At 39.6% G+C, this 25,239-nt stretch overlaps 2 protein-coding genes across 2 annotated transcripts in view; one reads left to right on the top strand and one right to left on the bottom strand.

Moving 5' to 3' along the window:
* SHC4 (SHC adaptor protein 4) overlaps positions 1–25,239 on the bottom strand; it is a 129,180-nt gene that overhangs the window by 26,165 nt on the left and 77,776 nt on the right. Inside the window, exons 4-7 of the mRNA XM_052646541.1 lie at positions 23,722–23,841; positions 13,674–13,727; positions 9,852–9,903; positions 486–609 (exon numbers count right to left, since the gene is read on the bottom strand). Coding sequence (XP_052502501.1) covers positions 486–609; positions 9,852–9,903; positions 13,674–13,727; positions 23,722–23,841 — 350 coding nt within the window. The remainder of the gene's footprint in view (positions 1–485; positions 610–9,851; positions 9,904–13,673; positions 13,728–23,721; positions 23,842–25,239) is intronic.
* Positions 17,536–19,291, top strand: EID1 (EP300 interacting inhibitor of differentiation 1). Its single transcript, XM_052646542.1, has one exon. It carries the CDS (start codon positions 17,563–17,565, stop codon positions 18,136–18,138), a length of 576 nt encoding a protein of 191 aa, XP_052502502.1. The 5' UTR covers positions 17,536–17,562; the 3' UTR covers positions 18,139–19,291.

Here is a 25,239-nt window from a genome sequence, read left to right as displayed (position 1 = left end):
TGCAGACAGGACAACCTGAGCCCTGGGTCACGTCATGCTCTCTACCCCTTGGCCTGGCTGGAGCTGAGCTATCTGCACTACACACCAGCAAACAGGAGTTCCTGCTACACACATTTCTTAGGATTTTGTTCTTTATTAATTCTTTTAACTGATATGCAAGGTATCTGGGGTTGAAACAAACCTGAGAAATTTCTTCTTGCTCATTTTATGACACTACCTAATTAATTCAGAGCTCTGCACAACATCAGAGAAAGAGGATCAACCCCTTCTCACTTTTAGTGTTTCCTCTTATTACAAAGCAAGAGGAAATACCTAGACAAATAAAAAAGGAAGAAAAGTAAAAATGTCACTATTAGTTTGTATGGAAACTGTATCAATTGGTAAATAAGAAATTACTAATTTCATTAGTCCATTTTAAATGCCATATTAATTTTAAAACAAAACAAAGTATGGTAAGTCAAATAATCATAGAATTCCTGGCTGACCTTTCACAAGAAGTATTCAAAGAAGGATTTTTCAAATACTGTTTAAACCGGAGTTCAAAAGCCTGTCCTATGGTACTTATGACGTCTTGGGCCATTCCATTGCGGCATTCCAGTATGTGGCAGGCTGCAAGAGGACATACCAAAAAATTACAATAAATTTTCAGTAAGAGAAGATTTTATAAAGTTGAAATACTTCCAGAACATGAACTGGTAAATAAAAGGAAGTAGGTTTCCAAGTTTTCTGCAGCTCTGAAATCGCATACTTCATATTTTATATGCGTCAAAGAGAAGAAACACTCTCATTTTACAATGAAATACTTCAAAACACATAAATTCCAGTCTTAAGGCAGGTATTTAGGGCTCACACTTTAATAAAGGCAGACTGATCTTGACTAATAATGTGATTCACGTTCCGTGCTAGCTCTAGAATTCAATACAAAAGATGATTTTAGGGCAACAACCTGACAAGACGACGTGTGCCGCCTTGTCTTTGCATGGTACTCTACGGATGGCTGAAAACGAAATAACTTTCTAAATGCACCCCTCACAAATGGGGGGTGAGCTACTGATGAAGACAGGGGCTTCAGACTATCCTCTAGCCATCCTTTTGCCCCATCATTGCTACTCGAAATCAGTGATGGTGTGGTAATCCCTGTCTTTGAAATCCAACTAAAGAACTATCTCCAATAAACACCAAATCAAGATTTCGTGAAGGCTGATATTATCAAAGGATATTAACATTTTTATAGATACTTTCTCTACAAAGCTGTTACTAGAAAGGGCTAGCTATCACTAGCAAATTAAAGAATTAACTTGTGGAGGGGGCAGCTGACAGAACATCACAGGTGAATTAGCAAATCTCCTACTGCTAAGTAAAAACCAGAGCTTGTGTTCAGGGGACCATAAATTAATCTCCCCATCTCATGGAATGTTGGTTGCCTTGATGAGAGTATGGTATTGTGCTCAGGGCCTTAATATACGACTGAACTAAATTTGAAGTTTCCTAAGGATGGCTTAAAATCATAAAGATGACTTAAGATACGGTAATGTTTCATGAGAAGATTTTCAAAAATACATTGGTCTGTATAGGCTGAAGAATTGAGGAATGAGGGAAAAGCTTGATAATTGTTCAATATATACAAGAATGTTGTAAAAACTGTCAGCTATTTTCTGAGAACAGGAAAGGCTTAAGTAGGTCCCTAGGGAATTAGATTAAATAAAAAGGAAGCTGTGAAACAGGACTGTGGGAACAATATGGAACATTTTACTAAAAGGGATACATACCTGAGGAAAGGAGGATACCTATTGCGATGAAGGCATGTTTTTAGGCTCTGAGTAGTCTTGAGAAGGATTTTATATTTATTTAAAGTAAAATAAAATTCAATCAAGCCCTGGTGCCTCAGATGGTAAAGAATTGGCCTGTAATGCAGGAGACCCAAGTTTAATCCCTGGGTCAGGAAGATCCCCTGGAGAAGGAAATGGCAACCCACTCCAGTATTCTTGCCTGGAGAATCCCATGGACGGAGGAACCTAGTAGGCTACAGTCCATGGGGTTGCAAAGAGTCAGACACAACTGAGCAACTAACACTTTCACAAAATACATTCACGCCTACCTGGATTTGCAGAGCCTATAACAGTAGCTTATGGTAGAACCTACAATGGTTTCCTAGCTTTATGCTGATAATCAACTCAAGGAATATCAGACAATTCTCATTTCAGAATTAGCTGGACATTCACTTAAGGAATTTATGTCTCTGAACTTTTGGAAGGGAGGTGTGTGTGTGTGCAGGCAGGGGATGGTATTACTAAATCAAATGATGCTAAGATATCAAATCTCCAAAAGGGTTATTGATCACTTCTTGTAAGGTTGCCCCTTTCAAGAAGCAACCTGGATCTTGAAATAGACTTAGGAGCTAATTACAGTTTTGAAAACCCGATTAACAATGTCTATAAATTAATAGCCTTCTTACCAAAGGAAAATGTTTGGTCTGTTTTCAGATTGCCATTGTATATTGCCCCTTTTTTTTCTCTACACTAGCGTCACACAGTGACTAAGGCACTGAAGGTGTTTTAAAAGTATGTGTTGAATGAATTAATGTTGATTTCTCTGAATCACACCCATAACTCTGCTGTGAGAAATCATCTTCAGTTCTACTGAAGTGAGACTGGCAGTGGGGCCCTATCACGGGGAAGGTTTCATGACCACTGAGTGGTACAAATGACCGCTTGGGTCATTTGTGGAAATGGTCTCCTCCTTCCTGGTTAGGTTTCACATCCTTAAACCTATAAAGTGCCCTTGGACATGGGTCCTTTGGTTGAACCCCAAACTAGTTGTGTTACACTACGGTAAAAAAAAGGTAACTCACTTGAATTATTTTTTTCATCTCATAAATTCCTGGTCCAATTAAAAATGAAGTCAAGGCCAGAAATAAAACCAATATTGTAAAGCAATCATCAACAATTAGAAACAAATATTTTTAAAAATCAAAATGGAAAAAATTTATTTAATTTTCTCTTAGGATAAACAAGATGTCTTGAGATAAAGATGGAAAAGATAGTGGGAGAGGTGGGAAATTCAACTGTAAATAAATAGATAAATAAGAAAAACCAAAGTTTATCTCCCATGAGAGGGATGAGAAAACAATAATGGCTGAAAGAACTCTGTGATAAGATGCAGGTCCCAGCTCAATGGCCAATATTACCACAGTCTATGTGAAAAAGGTATGCTACACCCAGGCCCTCACCTGACAAGACAGGGCTTGCATGATCTCTGAAGTCCCTTCCTGCTTTACAGAAATTCTGTCCTCCCTTGATTATAGTACTTTAAACTCTCCGAGGAACAGGGCAAGGCACGTGGGCATACAGGAATCAATGAATGACCCAAACCCACCAACCGTCCTCTACCACTTCTCATGTACTACCAAAACGTTTTTTTTTCTCTCAACTTTTCTGATTCTGATACTTGAGGCTTTGGTCCTTTTCCTGGGCTGATGTTTACCAGCATGATTTTCTACTTTCCTTTGGATAACCATGCTACTGTCATATTACTCTTTAAAGATTAAACAGAAAGAGAAGAAAAAACAGCGGTGCCTATCTCCAGGAAAGGAACGGCTGGACACGATGCCTGACCCTGTGCAAGTTTCCATTGCAGCCTCACCACTTTCAGGAGCACACACATTTTGACAGTGCTTTTGTTGCCACTTATATGCTGCTCTGTGAAAATGCTCTTTGTTCTTTTTTAGGTTGGTCATGACCTAGACAGGAATGGGTTTTGAATCACATACAAACATACGCAATTCCCATTGCTAGACCCATCTCCAAAAACTCAGAGAAGCACCAGCTTGGTCAAGAATTTCTTAATCTTTAGCTAATAAGAAGGAAGAAAAACAAGCATAGAGAAAATCCCAATTCTCCCCAAAACAATTTGACTTTCCAGTGATGTGGGGGCGTCTGAGCTTTGACCTCCATGTCTGAATTAGACACAGACTTGGGTTCTTTTCATTGTGAAATGAAAAGAATGTTCTGTCTGTGAACAGATCTACAATTCTATTCTTGAGTATCAGGTACTCTATTAAGTAGGATGTAAAAGAATCTCGGATTCATATTCTTCTTTTTCATTTGGTCATGGACAAGAGGCTGAGAACAATTCTTAGAGAATAACAGACCCTTCTTTAATGCTTTATCCTTAAATAGACCAGTTTTGCTTTTGTTGTTCATTTGCTTTTGGTTTTTATGGGAAAACTAGAAATTGGAGAAGGAAATGGCAACCCACTCCAGTGTTCTTGCCTGGAGAATCCCAGGGACGGGGGAGCCTGGTGGGCTGCTGTCTATGGGCTCACACAAAGTTGGACACGACGGAAGTGACTTAGCAGCGGCAGAAATTCAAAGGTGCAGCTTCTCAGATCACCCACCAGATGGTGCTATGGGGCCGAAGCATAGAGTCTACCAGCCCTTAGGAAGAAATCAGTCTGAAGCAACTAGCCAGCTGTCAGACCACAGTTTATCAATGTCACCAAGACAGTAGCACATATATTTTAGAGCCATAAACATAAACATACATAATTGGGTTAATTTAAATTGGTTTTACAGGGTTCTTTTTGTGTTTTTGTTTTGTTTTTTGCTTTCTTTATACGGAGTCAGGACCACGACATGCCTGTATCCAGGTAGTCCAGGCAAATCGGGACCTCTTCACAGACTAGATTCAGAGAAGATATTCAAACTGTCCTGCACTGCACACATTTGAAGTAAGAAGTGAAGCAATTCTTCATTTACAGCAGTTACAGGGGTAAGCTGTATTGGTCACCAGGTAAACTCAGAACACTCTTACTTAATAGCATTAATTGCTGCATGGTAGAACAGCCTATGGATTCATTTGAATAATTTGCTCTCAGACTCTTTGTGCCCCTATGGACTGCAGCCCGCCAGACTCCTCTGTCCATGCGATTCTACAGGCAAGAATACTGGAGGGTTACTATGCCCTCTTCCAGGGGATCTTCTGGACCCAGAGACTGAACTCACATCTCCTGCATCTCCTGCACTGCAGGCGGATTCTTTACTGCTGAGCCTCCAGTGATCTTTATTGCTTAATCTTTGTACATGTCTCATTTCCTTAGAAGTGAAATTGCTGATTCAAAACTGTTTACACAGGTTTCACTGATGGTTCAGTAGTAAAGAATCTGCCTTCCAATGCAGGAGACACCGGTTCGATCCCTGATCTGGAAAGATCCCACAAGCTGCGGAGCAACTACGCCTGTGCACCACAACTACTGAGCCTGCGCTCTAGAGCCAGGGAGCCACAACCCCTGAGTGCACATGCTGCAAATACTGAAGTCCGAGCACGCTAGAGCCCATGCTCTGCAACAAGAGATGCCTCCACAAGGAGCAGCCCGCACACCCCAACGAAGAGCAGCCCCAGCTCGAGGCAACTCGAGCGAAGCCTGCATGCAGCAACGAAGACCTAGCACAGTCAGAAATAGTTATTTTTTAAAAGTGTTTACACTTTTTAAAGTTTTGATGCAAATTTTCAGTATGCTTTCTGAAACATTTGGATCTACACTCCTACCAGAAGTGTTCAGGAGATACTACAACTCCAAATCACACTTTACCTTTTTATGAAAGACAAATATGATATCTATGTATAATTTGTGTTTCTTTGCTTGCTAGTAAGTTTTTTGCTTTTCTTTTCTGTTTCTTGGTGCCTGGTAACCTTCTTTTGTGTGTGCTCCAGACCTGAAGTTGGTCCAGGTGCTTACTGGCTGGGTGAGTTTTTAAAACTACCTTTTCAATCCCAGAGCTTGCTTCTTTAAAAAAGCAGTAACATTAATATCTACTTCATAGGACTGTTGTGAGGATGAAAAGAGACCAAGCAGAAAGTATTCCTGACAATGCCTAGCATGTGGTGAGCACAAAATATACAATAACTTTTTTTTGTTCTTCTCTATTGGATTGTTTTTCCTATTTGTAAAAATGCCTGTTTTTTTTTTACTGGCAAGCCACTTCAAATCACTCAGGACAATAATAATAATAATGGCTATCGTTTATTGCATACTTATAATGACCCAGGCACTGAGATATGTGCATTGAATACAATATCTCACTAAGTCCTCAAGATGACCTGATTTCTATTTCTTTATCAATGCTCTTATCTAAATAGCTCCCAAGAACTATTACTTCACAATTTTGTCCAGACTGTCCCTTCTCCTGCCCATGTAGTTTACAGCATCATCAGCCCTGCCCAGGACCAGTGAGATGTCCTCCAAACTGAACTCCACAATTCCAGACCACTTTCCTGCCCTCAATATCACCTTTACAGAGGCAAAGGCCAGAAAAGTTATCATTTTACAATTTTAGTAGAATGGCAGAAACCAGAATAATTCTTTATAAAGCTCAAAATCTTCAACAGCCCCCAGTAACCTTTTGGCTGGCATTCTAAGCCTTGACAGTGTTTCTTCCCTTTCAGCCATGGCTCCTCTACTTCTACCCTTGGCTTTCTTTGCAACCCACCTTTACCCACCACCCAAACCCACAGCCCTAAGCTCTCGTTCCACTTGTGCCTTTATTCACTTCCTGCACAAAGCCTACCTGAGCACCTGGCAGGCTCCAGGCACTGTTCCCATGCTCCCCTCTTCTCCTGCACATTGAGCAGGCTCTGTTTCTCTCCCCCATGATGACGAGCCCATGGTGGCCAGACATTATTTTTCTTCTACAACAATTACCTCAGCCTCTTGTGTCTTAGTATGTAATTAATAATTAGTTGTGGACTCAAGAGCTGTGGCAGTGCCTCTGTGCAGAAATTAAAGTCCAGAGGCACAGGTGAGGGGAAAGGATTTAACACTTGAGGGGTGTGCAAATAGTGGGTATGCCGTAAACAGAATGGCTTCTCGCAGAGAAGGTACACAAGAGAAGGGGCCAGGGGACAAGAGAAGGAGCAGAATGTGATGAGGAGACACTAACTTTTTTGCCTAAGAAAATCACATTATGTTTCTAAGTCATCTAGCTGTCAGACAGACCTGTTTCCCTAAGAAGACAGGAAGATGAGAAGACAGGAAAGGAAACAGTGCTTTCTTGGTATTATCTGTTACTCCTCTCAACAATGTTAGCAAGTAGATGTTATTACTACCTGGAGGGGGTGGGATGAGGGGAGGGGAGGAAGGTTCAAGAGGGAGGTAATGTAAAGCTATTTTCCCCCAATTAAAAATATTTTTTTCACATAAAAAAAGAAACTGAAGTTTAGGATGGACAGAGGAACCTAGTGAGCTAAATCCATGCGGTCACAAAGAGTCGGATACAACTTAGTGACTAAACAACAACTTCAGGGAAGCTCAGGCTTGATTAAAAGAGGTTGCTCTTCTGGTATCCTTTGTTATGTTCCATCTCAGCTCCCCTTCCTTCACTAGCTCCTGTCTCTCCCATCTACTCTTTGAGCAATATCCATTCTTTATTATGCAGCTTAGAGTCTATTTTAAAGGAGTATCGCACAGTATTTAAAACCCGTTCTTCCGATTTCATCGAGCCACGCTCCCTTGGGCCACATTTCCTGAGCATCTACACTGTGCTGGGTACTGTGCCAGCAGGTGGTCCTCACAATTTCATTTCTGACAATCATGATAGTTTCCAAATGGACCTGCCCCCTCCCTGAATCCATCCACTGCACCCTGCTGCCAAATGAACCTTCCTAAATCTCTGCTTTGTAAACTGCTTTCTCCACCCATCTGCTCATAAGATTGTCTCTACTTATTAGCTCTCTCCTATCTGCCCTCTAGATGTCCTTTTTTGACTTTTTCCCCCTTCATACACAACCTGCATCCTATTAGGTGTGTTTATTCACCTGCTCCCCAGTATTTGTTGTTGTTGTTTAGTTGCTAAGTCGTGTCCAACTCTTTTGTGATTCCATGGACTGTAGCCTGCAACCTCTGTCCAAGGGATTTCCCAGGCAAGTATAGTGAAGTATTGGGAGTAGACTGCTGTTTCCTTCTCCAAGGCATCTTCCCAGGGATTGAACCTGCATTTCTTGCTTTGGCAGGCAGGCAGATTCTTTACCACTGAGCCACCAGGGAAGCCCTGCTCCCCAGTATGCCACATGCATTTTTGCCTCATGTTTTTATAGCTCTTTGAATTTCCAAATTTCACTCCACACATACTTAATGAATGTTTGGGGGCAAACTCCACCCTGAGGTGATAAAGGGTACTGCTCAACTAATAGGCTCTAGTTAAGGAGCTCAACATTCAGAAAACGAAGATCATGGCTTCTGGTCCCATCACTTCATGGGAAATAGATGGGGAAACAGTGGAAACAGTGTCAGACTTTATTTTTGGGGGCTCCAAAATCACTGCAGATGGTGATTGCAGCCATGAAATTAAAAGACCCTTACTCCTTGTAAGGAAAGTTATGACCAACCTACATAGCATATTCAAAAGCAGAGACATTACTTGGCCAACGAAGATCCATCTAGTCAAAGCTATGGTTTTTCCTGTGGTCATGTATGGATGTGAGAGTTGGACTGTGAAGAAAGCTGAGCACCGAAGATTGATGCTTTTGAACTGTGGTGTTGGAGAAGACTCTTGAGAGTCCTGTGGACTGCAAGGAGATCCAGCCAGTCCATCCTAAAGGAGATCAGCCCTGGGTGTTCTTTGGAAGGACTGATGCTAAAGCTGAAACTCCAATACTTTGGCCACCTCATGTGAAGAGCTGACTCATTTGAAAAGACTCTGATGCTGGGAGGGATTGGGGGCAGGAGGAGAAGGGGATGACAGAGGATGAGATGGCTGGATGGTGTCACCAACTCAATGGACATGAGTTTGAATGAACTCCAGGAGTTGGTGACGGACAGGGAGGCCTGGTGTGCTGTGGTTCATGGGGTCACAAAGAATCGGACACAACTGAGCGACTGAACTGAACTGAACTGAACTGAAGGAGGGGAGGCAACGTAACACTAGTCCCTAAACTGAGTCTGAATATCCCAGAGTCAGGGATGAGAAGCAACACTCATCATGTCTGTCTACAGTCTCAGTGGCCTAACTTCAGGCCCTTGACACAAAATGTGGCTGGCAGGTGAGTTTCTTAGGCAATCTTACTAAATTCTGGGATGAGACAATTCATCAATTCACTCTTCCATTCACTCTGTCATTTAACAAAAATAGTTACTGATCATCACTACACTCAAGGCATTGTGATGAGTGCTTGGGAAACAACAGTAACAGAAACAAGTTCCTGCCCTCCAGTAGCTTTTAGTACAAAGGACAGACACTAAACACATAAACAAGTGAGTAACTAAAATAATTAAAATGTAGTATAAGTGTCAATAGAAGAGAAACAAAGTTATAACCCAGCAGAGTGGCATATACTACTGGAGACAGTAGATGCTATCAGTCAAAGAAGGTCTTTTGAAGAAGAGACATTAAAACTGAGATCTAAAAGATGAAAAAAAGCCAGACACTCAGAGTAGCATGCCAGGCTCTTAAATAGCAAGGCACAGGCTTAACACCTATGAACACACACGTGCACACACACTTGCCACGGCAACCACAGGCCCATGACCTCACTGATTTGGGTCTTGTGTGCAATTCATTTGTCCACTGGGGATGTAGCAGCCAGCCCATCTATCCTTACTGAAACAGCTTCCCTTTCATTTATACAAATAGATGGTAAGACTTTTGGTTGAAGGGATTTAAATCCCAGCTATAATTTTTTCTCCTTTGCTCTGCTGGCAGGACTATTTATTTCAAACACATATTTACATAATATTTCTAGACCCCCAATACACTCTAGCGATACTCATCACTTTACATATTGAAAATAATTGCTTGTTACTTTCAAAAGTTGGTATATACCAACTCTTAGGAAAATCTAGAAGTTGCTTTCCATACCTCGTTGATTAACTGGATCTTTAGCTACGTAGGCAACATAGTCTGTAGTATCCTATAAAAAAGGGAAAATGATTGCATTTAAAATGAACAGACTGTACTGGTGAAAGATAAAAGAGTACATTTAGGGTATGATAGTCAGGCAAACACTGATACGAAGGTTTCTGTTTAAAGAGCAAAGGAAAGCATCGTAGGAGGAAACATAACCAAATACATAATATATACTTAGCAACTGTAGAGTCTACATTCTCTGCCCCTTGGGGAGAGAATCTGATAATTAAAAATTTAGAGGCAGACAATATCACTAAGAATAAAAGAGAATGTAGGTAGGGACTGTGTTAGGACCAAATATTCTTTTTAAATGGTTAGGGACTATTACTCTCCTGTGTTGAAAGTTGAAATACCAGGGGTTATGTAACCACAAAGTTCATGTCATAAACTAGGATGTTACACCATGATTTCCCAGTTGTCCAAACAGATACCATGTAGATCAGAAAATAAGCTGATTAAAGAGACATGGTTTTGTGGTGGTTAGCTTGCTTTTATGCAGCACAACTTAAGGAATAATATAGTAAAAATAAAAGGCATTTATTTGATCAATATATAGAAAGAAGAGATCATTTTTGAAATAGAGAACCCACGAAAATCCTAAGGAATTCCAAAAGATGTGCTTCAAACTAGTGGTACCCAGAGCAGGAGACAACACAGGGGAGGGGGAGAGGAGGTACTAACTCTAGGGTTTAAATAGGCTTAGGGGTGTATTGTATAACACAGGGAATACAGCCAATATTTTATAATAACTGTAAATGAAATTTACCTTTAATAACTGTATAAAAATAAAGACACTTAAAAAGAAGATATAACAGCACCATTTCAACTTATGTTTAAAAAAGAGAGATGTGTTGCTGGCTTTGTAAAAACAAACAAAAAGCTACTTGGTAATTTTGACTTTTATTGAAAATGGTATGCTGATGAATGATAAGATTTTAATAATTAAAGATGCTTTTTGTTATCTCAGTTCTCAGAAAAAAATACACACAATGCCATTTGCAGATTAGAAGTATGACTCTCTAGAGGGAAGATGAAATCAACCGGCAGGAAATAAAAGTCCATGTTTGTAATACCCTCAAGGACAATCACTTAATAACCCACAATGAATCATACAGGAAACGGATCTCAGGGTCAGTATAACTTGTCTTCAGTTATTTTAGAAAATAACATATACCTAAGTAAATCTCTCTTATACAAAAAGACAAAAATTTTGAAATATCTTATATATAAATAAGGTCGTGCCAATGAGCTTTATATTATATAAATTTAGAAGCAAAGACACAATTGTGGGGGCTTGGCTGCCCATTTTAAAGTTGAAGAGGTGGTATGATGCTTGCAAAGTTGTCTGCTGTCTTAGTTGATGGGAAAGAGGTCTCAAGAATGCATTGTGAGCATGAGAAAATTAAATACACTTCTTGTATTTCCAGGCCTCAGTTTCCTCATGTTCAAAAGAATCTCTTAAAATTCCATAACTGTAAATATTTGGGAGAATTTAAAGAATGTTAAAAGCACAAACAATGGGAGGAAATATAAGAAGTATATTTAATTTTCTCATACTCATAATGCATTCTTGAGATGGAAAAAGTATATACAGATACAAAAGCATTACCAAGAACTGTCTTCAGGGCTGACTGAAGGGAGACAAGTAAATTGTTTTTGAGAAGGGAGGAAAAGTGAGGGTGAGCAAGGTTAAGAGGTAAGAAGAAACACCCAGTACTTTTGAAACTTTGGAGGGAATCTGGTAGGAAGAAGGTACCACATTAGGTCATGGAGACTTTTAGCTTCCAAACCCCTGGACTCAATTAGCCGTGAAGCTGTAAATTACCTCAGACAGTGTCCTAAGAAAGTATAGACATGTATTAGCAATACTGGGGACAGTTATCTCTTATCACTCTGTGCCAGGCACTATGCTAGCAGTTTATATGCACCATTTCACTTAATTCTCACAACACTTTGAGACAAGGGGGATCATTTCCCATTTTACAGAAGAGGACCCTGAAACTTAAGAGAGTGTAAGTAACTCAAGTCACTTGACTCCAGAGCCTGGCACTCCACCATATTGTCTTCCTGACCTGAGGGTAAAACTTCACTTGGGGGAACCTCTAATGCCAAGGCTCTGGTCACCCCAGTTTTCTATGTCAAATCAGCAGATTTTCTCTCCACCTGTAGAAAACACAGAGGTGCCACTCAATTCAGCAGGTACAAACTTTCCCACAGTAGCTACAAATTCTTTACTATCTTTGGTAGCAATAGTGCTTTGGCTGGTTTAAAGAACTAAAGGCACATAAAGACAGTCTAAAAAGAATCAGGATTCTGGAGAACTATGATAGATGCCGTGCAGGGCATGTCTAGGGTAAATGAGGATTTTCATACCAATTTTTAAATGATAGCGAGGTTTAAAACTTGAAAAGGGAAATTTAAGGCAAACGGCAACAATTATTTTTCCCACTGCTCTTACAGAACTCATTACTTTACACTGCTTTACAAAAGTGTTCAAGTTCCTTCATGGATGGTCGAGTTATAGAGGGTTAGGAAGAGAAGTGACAGTGCTGGCCTTTTCAGGCTGGAAGTTGACGCTCTCTGCTACCAAACATATCCCTTGGTGTCGCTGTTGAGGTCAGATTACAAGGGTGGATGGAGGGTGGATAGAGAGGAACTGCGGATAGTCATATGCAGATTTTTGACTGGGTGTAAGATCAGGAGGAGGCAATGGCACCCCACTCCAGTACTCTTGCCTGGAAAATCCCACGGATGGAGGAGCATGGTGGGCTGCAGTCCATGGGGTCGCTAAGAGTCGGACACGACTGAGCAACTTCACTTTCACTTTTCCCTTTCATGCATTGGAGAAGGAAATGGCAACCCATTCCAGTGTTCTTGCCTGGAGAATCCCAGGGATGGGGGAGCCTGGTAGGCTGCCGTCTATGGGGTCGCACAGAGTCGGACATGACTGAAGCGACTCAGCAGCAGCAGCAAGATCAGGTAAAATCCCTGCACATTTGTAGATACAAGAAAAATGCCATAATGTCACAGAGAAGCAAAATCCTTCTCTTGCTCCCTCGGTTTAAACAGATGTGTTTCTTGGTCGGTCATAGGCTTCCTTGCTTCAATGCCCATCTCCTTTTGCTCTGATCTAGAAATGATGCAGTTGGAGGTCCGGGAATGACCCTCTACTCTGCAGAGAACGCTTGGAGGGAAGAGCACCGACTCAGACCTGCACAATTCATGACAATTGAGCATCACGTGGCCTCTTGGTTGGAACAATAGGTTTTCTCTCCCCAGCTCAACATTCCCTGCATGAGTTTCTGAAAACTTAAGTTGCTCATTTTGGATTAGACTTAGTTGCCTTGGCTGCTGGCCAGAATGGCAAACAGGCTTCCCCTCATGTGCCAAATCCAACTGATTAGGAGGATCTGCCCCGAACTCTATGTTGAAAAGTGCCAAATCCAACTGACTTGGAGGAGGATCTGCCTGGAACTCTACGTTAAAAAGTTCTGAGGGAGGACCATCAACAGATGTATAACACACTTGTTTTTTATGAATTTGATGTTATCTATAAGAAGCTTCTCAGATGATAACTCCATGGCTAGTAACACAATGGAGTATTATTAGTTTATCCACTAATCCAAGTATTTACAAAGTCAGTGACAGGAAATATTTTGTCAGAACCAAACTGTAATGAGATATTTAGAAAAGACAGGTAGTGGCTAACATGCTTTACACAGAAATTTCTTTTAATTTTTATTAAAAAAGGAACTTTAATGAATTCATACTTACTGGATCCCCTCCAGAAGCAAAAGAAATAGACTGCATATGATGATTTGCAATAATCTGGAAAACACAAGTTAAACACATATGATGCTACAAACTAATTATTCCTGATTATATACCATCTGACAGTAATGTACATACATTTGTTTGTTTTGATTTTGCCTGCTCAACATCCCTTTGGAAACCACTCCATCCAAGTTCTATAATAATTCTATTTCGATCAGGAGGTTCATGTGGGTTTGATCTTACTGCATCTTACTGCCCCCTCCCCTTGAAGCTGGGCAAATGATCCAGGCCTAGCCAATCAGAAAACACCATCCATCTAGATACAGCAAAGACAATCAACACCTCTGAGGAGGAAATGGGGAGAACAATAGGAGAAAATGCATCTCTCCTTGTCATTTAATATCTTAGTACAAGCCCAAAGCTTCTAGGTGTCATCTTTTGCTGTCATGAGGGAAAAGTCTGCTAGAAAATTATTTTTCTCTGGAGAAAAATCAAAGCTGAGAGTCAAAAACAGTAAAAAGGCAGGAGGTAACATTTGTTTCATCACTTCAACCAATACATTCCCCCCTCCCTTTATTTTTTTTATGTATTTTTTCTAGTTTATTTATTTTATATAAGTTACTTTGATTTGAGTTTCAGTCACTTGCCACCATTATTACTAAGGTGCTAACATTAAGAGTTTCAATATGAAGTAAGGCTATCCAAATAAACAAAATACATTAGCTAAGACTGTCTCTTTCACTTGAGATTCTAGGCTTCCTTATTTGGAAACCACAGTGTAATGACCAATTTGCAGAGACCTATTTGTCATACTCTTTTAAAGATTCGTTAAATCAACTATGTATCAACTGACTAATCCTGCCTTCAGCTTTGTGTAACAGAATCTAACAGTTCTACTCTTAGATGCGTATCCAAAAGAACTGTGTAAATACATATCCCAAAAGATCTCAAGAAAGATAACCACTGCCTTGCTCACAATAGCCCCACACTGGAAACAATTCCAATGATGATCACTGTGATATTCAAACATGGGACTACTACACAGCAACAACATATTTCTTGGGCAAAAGAAGCCAGACACAAAGACTGTATACTGCATAGCTGAATTTATATCAAGTTCAAAACCAAGCAATATTATTTCATTCTGTTTGAAGTCATGATAGTAGTGGCTTTGGGGGCAAAGGAAGAGAAAACAAGTAGTTTTCTGGGATCCTGCAAATGATGTTCCTTGATCTGGGTAGTAGTTAACACAAACAAATTCATTTTGTGATATACATTTACAATTTCTGCACTATTCTATATTTGTTTTCCATATTTATATTTCAGTTTAAAATGATTACTAAAAACAAAATCAATATACAGAGATCAACAGCATTCCCGTACACCAGGAACAGCCAATCTGACACTGTATGAGGAAGAGGGGAGAGGTATATTTTACAAGAGAACCTAAGTATATAACTAATAAGAATTACATAAAACTTTTTGGAAAACTTCAGTGAAGAGTATAAATAACATATGAACATGCAGAAAGACATATATCACCTTTATGGATGAGAAGACAATATTATAAAGACATCAATTCTTCCCCAAATTAATTATAAATTCCATATAATTCCAATAAAAATTCCACCAGTGCCATTCAGGGAACTTTTTAAACTACTTCTAAAATTCACACTGGAAGAATAAATGTGCAAGAAGAACTAAGGCAATTTTTTAAAGAACAAAGAGAAAAGATTTTCCTTATTATGAATACATATTATAAAACTATAGAAATTCATTAGACTACAAAGACTAAAAAGGACTGACACTTTTGTGCTCTTTTAGCCTATGATAAATGTGGCACCAAACAGCAGACAAATGGACAAGTGATTAAATTAGTGGAGTCAGCTGAATCAGCTACATATATGAAAAATATAAAAATAAATCCTGTCCTCATGATATTTATAAATAAATGTTTGAACCACAGAAGAGCCATACAGACATTAAAAGACAGATAAAAGATTATGCTTAAGTTCTCTGAGGTAGGCAAATCCATCCTAATTTTTTAAAAAAAGACATACAGGAAAGAAACTTTTAAATTTGACTACATGAAAGCTTATCTTAAAACTTTTATATAAGAAAAGCTCTCCAAAACAAGAAACAATGGGCAAAGAGAATATATTTGCAACATGTGAAACAAAGTTTTCACACAGAGTTTATAAAAAATTACTACATCAATAAGAAAAAAGATAAACCCAAAATAAGATCATTTAATTTTCAGAAGTAATAAAAATGTTCAATAAACATATTGAAAGATAACCTGCAAAGAAAATCAAGGCTATAAAAAATAAAACAAGACACCATTAAATTGACAAAGTTGTTAAAGTTCAACAAAATCATGTGTCGCAGGGGTGTGGATATTCTTGAACACCATTGCCCAGTGCTTAAATTTGTACAATAACTTTCAGAGGAATTTCACGTTTATTAAAACTAAAGTTTGCATAACTTGTAATTCCACCTTTCCGCTTCTAGGTTTTTACTAGAGAGACGTATTGGCACATGAAGATATTCATTTACCCATACAATACAAAAAAAAAAAAAAAGGAAAATTCTTCGTGCATAGTTAAGTCAACTACAGTATAGCTACACAAACAGAATACTATGAAAACATGTCTGTGTATACTAACCGCTAAATCTATAAGATTTAGGGGTTTTTTGCTTTTTTAAAGTTGAAGGCAATTATGTAAGACGTTAAAAAAATAAGATTTTTCCTTGAGGACTTAAAAGATTCATATAAATGCACAGGAAAAGATTTAAAGAACACACAGCAAATTAAGTGTAAAGTCACCTCCTGCGGGGGAAAAAAATGGGCCCATGTATTTCTTCTCTGCATATTTTTTAAAGAACACCGATAATATGCTTATTTGTGATTTAACATTTTTTAAATGAGAAAAATAGAAGAGAGGGATGGATGAGTTCTTAATATGCTGATGTATGGCTAAGAACACCGTGTGGTTTTCAGGTGCAGATTTAGCGGTTATTAGCGCAGAGATAGGAGAAGGCAATGGCAACCCACTCCAGTACTCTTGTCTGGCAAATCCCATGGACGGAGGAGCCTGGTAGTCTGCAGTTCATGGGGTCACAGAGAGTCGGACACGACTGAAGCGACTTAGCAGCAGCAGCGCAGAGATAAACTTAGTTAAAACCTTGGAGCAGATGCGACTGCCTGGGGATGGAGGTAAGAGGAGCGGCAGAAAGAGGAGAGCGAGAAAGGAGAGGGGCGAGAGGGGAGGAAGATTAAGGGGTCTTCAGTTCAGTTCAGTCGCTCAGTGGTGTCCGACTCTGCGACCCCTGGACTGCAGCACGCCAGGCCTCCCTGTCCATCATCAACTCCCGGAGTTTACTCGAACTCATGTCCACTGAGTCGGTGATGCCATCCAACCATCTCATCCTCTGTCGGCCCCTTCTCCTCTCGCCCTCAATCTTTCCCACCTTCTGTAAGGGGTCTTACAGAAGGCATACAGAGTATTTTCAAGTTTATAGCATCATAAGCAGCAGAACGGTTAGGTAAGGTGCCAAGCAATGCACAGCCCTAGGTCTGAAATTCGAACGCACGGAGCGCAGACCACCGAGCACTGGGAATGTCCCCCAGAGGGCGATGGGGGGCACTCAGTTCAGTTCAGTCGCTCAGTCGTGTCCTACTCTTTGCGACTCCACGAATCGCAGCACGCCAGGCTCCCCTGTGCATAACCAGAGCAGCGCCCTGAGCAGGAGGCGGTGTTTGGGGGTCGCGCACACGCACGAGGTCACGCAAGCGCACGGCGCTTGCGCAAGCGCACAACCTCACGCCCGCGTATATCCGAGCTTGTGGAAAACGAACGAATTGTGGGGAGGTTGCGCTGCTTGCACTATGTCTGAAATGAACGAGCTGTCCGAGCTCTATGAGGAGAGCAACGATCTGCAGATGGATGTGATTCCTGGTGAGAGTGACCTTCCGCATATGGAGGTAGGCGGCGGGAGCCGGGAGCTATCCCCGAACCCCTCCCGCGCCGGGGCCCCGCCACAACTGGAGGAGGAAGGCCCAATGGAGGAGGAGGCGGCCCAGCCAATGGCGGAGCCACAGGGGCCCCGAGGCCTCGCTAGCCGGCCCAGCCCTGGGGAGCAGCCAGGCCAGATCGCGGGCCCTGATTTCGAGAGCGAGGACGAGGGCGAGGAATTCGATGACTGGGAGGACGACTATGACTATCCTGAAGAGGAGCCGCTCAGTGGTGCGGGCTACAGAGTATCAGCGGCCCTTGAAGAAGCCAACAAGATGTTTCTGAGAACCTCCAGAGCCAGAGAAGCAGCCCTGGATGGCGGGTTTCAGATGCATTATGAGAAGACCCCGTTTGATCAATTGGCTTTTATCGAAGAGCTTTTTTCACTTATGGTTGTCAATCGTCTGACCGAAGAACTCGGCTGTGATGAGATCATTGACAGAGAGTAGTTAAATGCTGTGAAGAGAGGAGGAAGCTGCTTGAGGAGAGACCCAACATTCCACTGTCTTTTGGGTTCATTCCAAATAGTTCTGTGCCAATGAAAAACTTAATCTTCACCCCCCACAAAATTTTTTTTTTTTTGCTGAGTAGAATAAGGTAGTGACTGCACAGTTATGAAAAAGAAAGAAAATTGTTAAAGAAGAGTATCTTAGTACTGTTGAAACCTGTTTTCAAGAATATCCAGAGACACTTATGGCTTTGACTTTGTTGTTTATTCAGAGTAATTTCCTTGCACTGAGGAAGATAATCTTTCATGTTTCACTGTAAGGAATGGCTTTGCAAGAATAAATTATGACCAAGACAGACTGCCAGTACCAGAGCCCACTGATGATAATTATATGAGAAAAAGTAACTGATGTATCCATTTTAGGACATAAGATGTCTTTGAGTTATTTGGACTGAAAGCATATTGAGAAAACTTTAAAGATTCAATTTTGTGATCTATCCGAGCTGTGGTTAAGGCTAAATTTTTAGTGTAAAATAAATCTACCGAGTATTCTTCAGTATCTCAAAGGATAATCTAGACCCAAAAGAAGTATGTGTCTTGTGTGCTATTAAAATGTGTTTCCAAGAACAACTGAGATTTTGTTTGTACATATATCTTGATCATTTTTAAAGCTACTGTAATCTTTAATTCAAGAAAATTCATTGCCTTGAACATATTTAAAAGTCAAAACTTAAGACGTCCTTAATGAAGTTTCAGATTTAGACTGTAAAATGTACATGAAGGTACAAAGAACACAAACTCTTGAAACATCTGTAAAATGTACATGAAGGTACAAAGAACACAAACTCTTGAAACATCTGTATATACTAGAGAAATTTCTGTTTCACTTGCTCTCTTTTTTTCATTTAACTTTACAGGCAAAAGACTCTGGTTGAACTTCATAATTTAAGAACTGTTAAATGAACATTGTCCAGTAAAAGGAAAGCCCTACATCTAAAAAAAGACACTATGAACAACCCTTGAAAGTTTTAAAGGGTTTTCTACCCAGAAATCCACCTCAGTATCTGAAGTTTCCCTCTGTCTCCTCCTCTAATTAAGCTTGCTTTTGGTTATGCACCAGCATTCAAGATAATAAAGATTTCTTGTTCTCTGTATTTTATTTGTTTGTCTAATTGTATAATACTTTCTCTAATTCTACTTTTTAATTGCTATACTGTTTGATTGTGTGATTGCAACCATTTTATGATTTAAATTTAATGACTTTATAAGGGAAAGTGCTCCAGCTTCAAATACCAGATTACAAATTAATTGGTGTAAATTAAACTTAGTAAATTCCTATAAGAGAATTTGACAAGCTGGGAAAACCTGCCAAATCAGTAAGCATCTCATGGTGGTTAGTAAGATGCTGAAGTTCTATGAATAATATAATTAGAAGGCTGTGCCCAGTGAAACTGAGTATACCAGCATGTCTTAAGATTAGTAAAAACGTACCAGATGTTTTTGCTGCTTTATGGCAGTAAAGGATACATCCACTATAACAGGACAACTCAGAGCCTTACTTATGTTGCAGTCATCCTGTCTTTTAGGGAAGGGGGTTCTTTTCTGTATAATACAGGGCTGACAAGGATGATCATAATTCAGACTAGCTTGGCAGGGAGAGGAGCAATAGATGGGGGAAGACTAAAAAGGAGGTTAAACACTGCCACTTAAATTTTAATCCTACTGGTCTCCCAGTAGGCTCACTTCTTTGCATTTTCAAACAGCTTATAGATGCAGTACAAGTCTGGATAGATAGCTGCTTGTATGATGTGAATTAATACTCTGGACAAAGAAAAGTGCCAATATATATGAAATGACTAGTTGCATTTATCTCCAGATAAGATGCCAGGAAATAGGTTCAGAAAAAAAACATCTACAAACTACAAGTGTTACTCTATTTCTCTTAGAAATTGAGTAGGGAGCAGAAGCAAGAGCAAGGAGAAAGAAAACTACTCCCTGTTAGGTTTGAAGGCTCATTTAGAGAAAGACCTGGATTCTTAACTCACTCTTTTGATGGTTTGTTAGTCTTAAAAATAGGCAGTAACTTAAGAGACCGCTGACATTAATACTTGTTAATATTTACTGAAAGTAGAGAAGGGTAACATTTTTAAACATTACAGTTACCACAGACTGAAACCAAGCCTACCTAACTTGAACCTAGGCTCCACTGCTTACTAGCTCTGTAACAAGAGATTAATCTCTGCCTCAGGGTCCTGAATTGAAAATAAGAATACTTGAAGGAACCGTATACATTGTGAGAATTAAATGAAGATATATGCTGCTGCTAAGTCGCTTCAGTCATGTCCAAGTCTGTGTGACCCCATAGACAGCAGCCCACCAGGCTCCTCTGTCCCTGGGATTCTCCAGGCAAGAATACTGGAGTGGGTTGCCATTTCCTTCTTCAAATGAAGATATATACATCTATATAAAGAGGTAAACTAAAGAAAGGAGTTCTGGGGAAATTCTAAGCCTGTTTGATGTAGGGAGCGGTGGAGATGAGGAATGGGGGAGACGTTAAACTTCTGAGTGTGTAGTGTGATTTGTGGAGCACTTTCTAGGTCTATCCATACTTAGGTAAATGTTTGCTTATATCGGATGTCCCACATTGGCTCCCTTCGAGGACACAGATCTATTTTGTTTGGCTCATGCTTATAATTTCAATTTCTTCAAGACCAACATCTCATAATTCATAGAGATCAGTAAGACTCCCAGATTTCCATCTTTTTTCCCCCCCAAAAGTAGAGGAAGATCTGGCAGCCGTTGATCTATAGTCATATGGGATTGGCCTTTACACAAGGGAAGTATTCTGTTTGCCATGTTGCCCAGCTTTTCTCCCCACTGTGGAGGACAAGTGGCACTCATCATCTATCACCGCTTGCACCATTGTGTTTTCATGAACCCAGACAGTTTGCATTACCTACCTGGCCTCTAGGTATTTGAATTGCCTCTCCTGGAGATAAAAGATTTCTCCATTTTCTGCCTGTTTTACCTTGTTATCTGTTACCCTTCTCAATTTCAGTAGCTGTTAAGAAGTCAGTGATAGGACTATAGAAATGAGTAAAGAAATAGAATGGGAGCTACTGAGGCTGACATTTCTTATTAAAGTATGTCAAGGAAGTCCCCTGCTTGAATTTTTAAAACAAGGACTAAAAAAAAAAAAAACCCTGTAACTTGCTTTTCCAAAATGTTTTTTCCCATTTCAAAATACGAAGTTTTGAAAATTGTAAGCATTGCGTGTTTCTGTGTTTAATATAATCTTATTTTCTGCCTCTGAGGTTCTGTGAGACATTTTCTGGGAGCAAATGGTTACATTCTTGATGTTCTCAGCAACGGAAGATAAATTTGAACCATCTGACCCATAAGTGTTCTGTCCTGTATGAATGTGTCTATAAATTTGAAGCTATTTTTTATTTCAATCCAAAGTATATCTTAGAATTTGAGGGGGCGGTATTTGTATTTATCTCAGAACTTCAAAGGATATTTTTCTTTAAGGAAAATTTAATAAGTCATTTTCTCATGCTACATCCAGAAGGTCACTTTTCTGCTGCCTTTATCCCTAGGACATTTTAGCTGCCCTTTTAATGGGATCTATAAAGCTTCTTGAGTTTAAGCATCCAGAGTGGCACATCTTTTTTACACACCCCCAACTCCACCCCCCGCCCCCCCGCCCCCGTGGCTATTCTCGCCAGGTCTTCAAAATAGTTCAAAACTATTTTTAAAAATCAGCCCCTGACCCTGATAGCAATGAGATCCTAACTTTGGTCCCCACTCTAGCAGTGGACTGAACAGAGCTCCTTCAACACCAGCAGTGTAGAAAGGACGGGAGCCACTCCCCAAAGTACCTCTGCTATAACTACTGGTGGTAGAAGCCACCTATGCCCAGTGTCCCTCCTTCTATTTGCCTAAAAGATTATGGGTATATTGTACCAGCTCTAATTGCAGTGGCCTGGAAAAGAGTAGTGGGGGGAAAAGAGATTTTGAGAATAACTTATGCCGCCACCATACACAACACAACCCTATACTCAATGAAAGCATATACAATGAAAAGCAATGGTACCAGAGCTGGTAACATTCACATGAGTGAAAACTAAAAACAAATTTTACAGCCACAAATATCTTGAGGACAAAGCACCTGAAAGACTGAATGTTCTGCCTTCCACCCAGATAGGCTGCATCTTCCGAGGACAGCCCCAAATGTTCTGTTGTCAGGTACCAATGGTATGCCTCTCTTAGATATCCAATTATGACCCAATTAATCCATTTTAAACTATTTCATATTAAACATTTTCTTCTGTGGTGTTTTATACTACTGGGTAAACAATGTGATTTTATTCTGCTTTCGAATTTAAAAAATAAAGCAAACCTCAAAACCACAAGTGAATTTTTTGGCCAAAAAAATAGAAATACAAACGTTTACAACTATACTTATATGTTACTGACTATTTTATAATTTTACATATTACAATACGCTTTCCCTGCTAAGTACTGAGTATATGAAAAGGCCTCAAGGAAGAATGTTTGAGTAAAAAATAGTAATAGGTACCACATAAGGACACTGTTCTGTTGATTTATATCCATGATCTTACTTAATCCTCTAAGTAACCCCACAGACACATTCTGTTGCTAAACTGATCTTAGAAGCTCCATGAATAAAAACTCATTTCACTGATGATAAGAATTGAGTGGGAAGATAACTTGCTTGTTAGTGGCAAATCAGGCTTTCTACCTGTATGTGACATCAAAGCCTCTTAGTGTTTTTTCAGTGCCAAGTACACATTGAACCTTCTATGAGTCCCTGAACAACAGCCCTCCACACAGTAAAACCTTAAGTATTAACAAATTCAAATCATTACATATTAAACAAAGAAAAATTAGAGTCTAGCATACATAAAGGAATTTAGTTTAAAAAATAAAAGGTCAAAGGACGTCCTAGTTTAAAGTACACATTTAGCCCAATGACTGTGTATCTTTTATATTTGCTTCAGCAATGCTGTTTTTTAAGAAATAACATTTACAATGAGAATTCAGCCACACCATAGCATCATAAATCATCAAAGATGAAAAAGTTGTTTATACAGTAACATTCAAGAAGGCTTTTCAATCGTAAGGGTTGAAAGAAAATGTTTTCTGCTTAAATTTTGGTTAGCTAGAACACTGGCCCTAACATTACCCTTCTCCTCTGTCCTTCATCTGCATCCCCGGTCCTGATGAACGAACTGCTTTCTCTTTGGGGCAGGGTGGTGGAGAATAATAAATGACTGGCTTGAGTATATTCCAAATGGCATTTACTATGAACTTTGTGCCTTCATTCTTATTAACAAAGCCAATTAAGTAGGGGCAAGTATTAGGCAGTTAAATATCCCAGTGATGGCTTAATAATACTGTTGTTCTAATTACTGTTATATATAAATCCTTGGCAGATATTTTCCCCCATGTCTTATTAAGTTTTAGGCACACTGTCTGAAACTTTATTCTTTTTAGTATGCCTAGACTGTTCTAGAAAAACAGAAGGTATGTTAAATATAAATGACACTCATAATCCTACCTGTTGGTTGTCGAGATTCATCAGTGTGAGACTGCATGTTGAGATGGTCAGTTTTATATTCATTCCCGAAAACTGAAGATTACTTTTGCCAAGAACTGTTGATAGGAACTTAGCTGGAGGCTTTAAAAATAACAAAATAACATTCTAAGTTACAGATTTTGTTACAGAGGGAATATTTATGTTTTTTTTTTTTTTTTTTTTTTAAATAAACAACAAGGATTTACTGTACAGCGCAGGGAACTATATTCAATATCCTGTAATAAACTATAATGGAAAAGAGGAAAAAAATGTATACAGAAGTATAAACAGATCCCTTTGCTGTTCACCTGAAACTAATACAATATTGTAAATCAACTATACTTCAGTAACAATGACAATGAAATGGTGAAGAGATGGCACAAACATTCCAACAAAACGCTTATATAAAAAAAATGTTATTGATCGAAGGAAGAGCCCAGGGGGCACAGGGAAATGTTGGGAAAGGGAACACTATGTGATGAGGTGATGGTACAGATGACCACTGAGGTTCAGACCTCTTGAAATTACTGTGACAAACCTGTGAGGCATACTGGGGTTGGACTGGAATGACTCTTGGAGGATGGTGGGCAAACAGTTCCAGGATTATGATGGACGTGTGTTCCTTACTTCTGATCATGGCCCTAGAGGTGACACACTGGTACCTGCCCACTTACTCCACACTGAAGGGGTGTTCCCCCTGTCCCAGGTCAGTTCCTTAGAGCCCAGCAGGTGACCCAAATCTTTAGAGATTCAGTACTTAATGGTTCTGTTATTTCATATCTAAATCAATTAGGATCACACAGTCAATTCAGTCACTCAAGTCGTGTCCGACTCTTTGCGAACCCATGAACTGCAGCACACCAGGCCTACCTGTCCATCACCAACTCCTGGAGTCTACCCAAACTCATGTCCATTGAGTCGGTGATGCCATCCAACCATCTCATTCTCTGTTGTCCCTTCTCCTCCAAAGCCCACACACTTCCTTTCTATTTTACTTTAAATAAATCAAGTGAGATGGAATGCTTTTTTAATGTAAACTTTTTAAAGTTGAAATACAGCAAAATTCTTGAGTAAGTAGTGAAATCTAAGCCCTCAGACTTTTTCTCAAACATTCCCTTCTCCCCAAGTGCTGGGAGTAGGGGCATACTTTATATAAAAGGAACTCCCATGAGAGTTTGGATTAACTGAATTCACAAGTCATTTTGAACACCACAAATCTAAAAAAAAGAGAAAAAGTTGCTGCCTAGGTTTTTTGTGATGATTAAAAGAGTACAAAAAAACACAACATGCCCAAACTTAGGAAACACAGGGAAAGCGGTGCTTTTATAACTACAATATAACATTATAAATTATAATTTATAGGTATAAACACACACTAAAAAAGAAAGCTCTCCAATCAACAAGCTAACTTAGGGAGTGGGAGGAGGGACAAATCAGGAGATTTGGAGTAATATATATACTACTATCTATAAAATAGATAACCAACAAGGACCTACTGTT

The sequence above is a fragment of the Budorcas taxicolor genome, chromosome 10 (assembly GCF_023091745.1).
Source record: "Budorcas taxicolor isolate Tak-1 chromosome 10, Takin1.1, whole genome shotgun sequence".
In the NCBI taxonomy this organism is placed as follows: domain Eukaryota; kingdom Metazoa; phylum Chordata; class Mammalia; order Artiodactyla; family Bovidae; genus Budorcas; species Budorcas taxicolor.
This window is presented reverse-complemented; position numbering and strand designations above follow the sequence as displayed.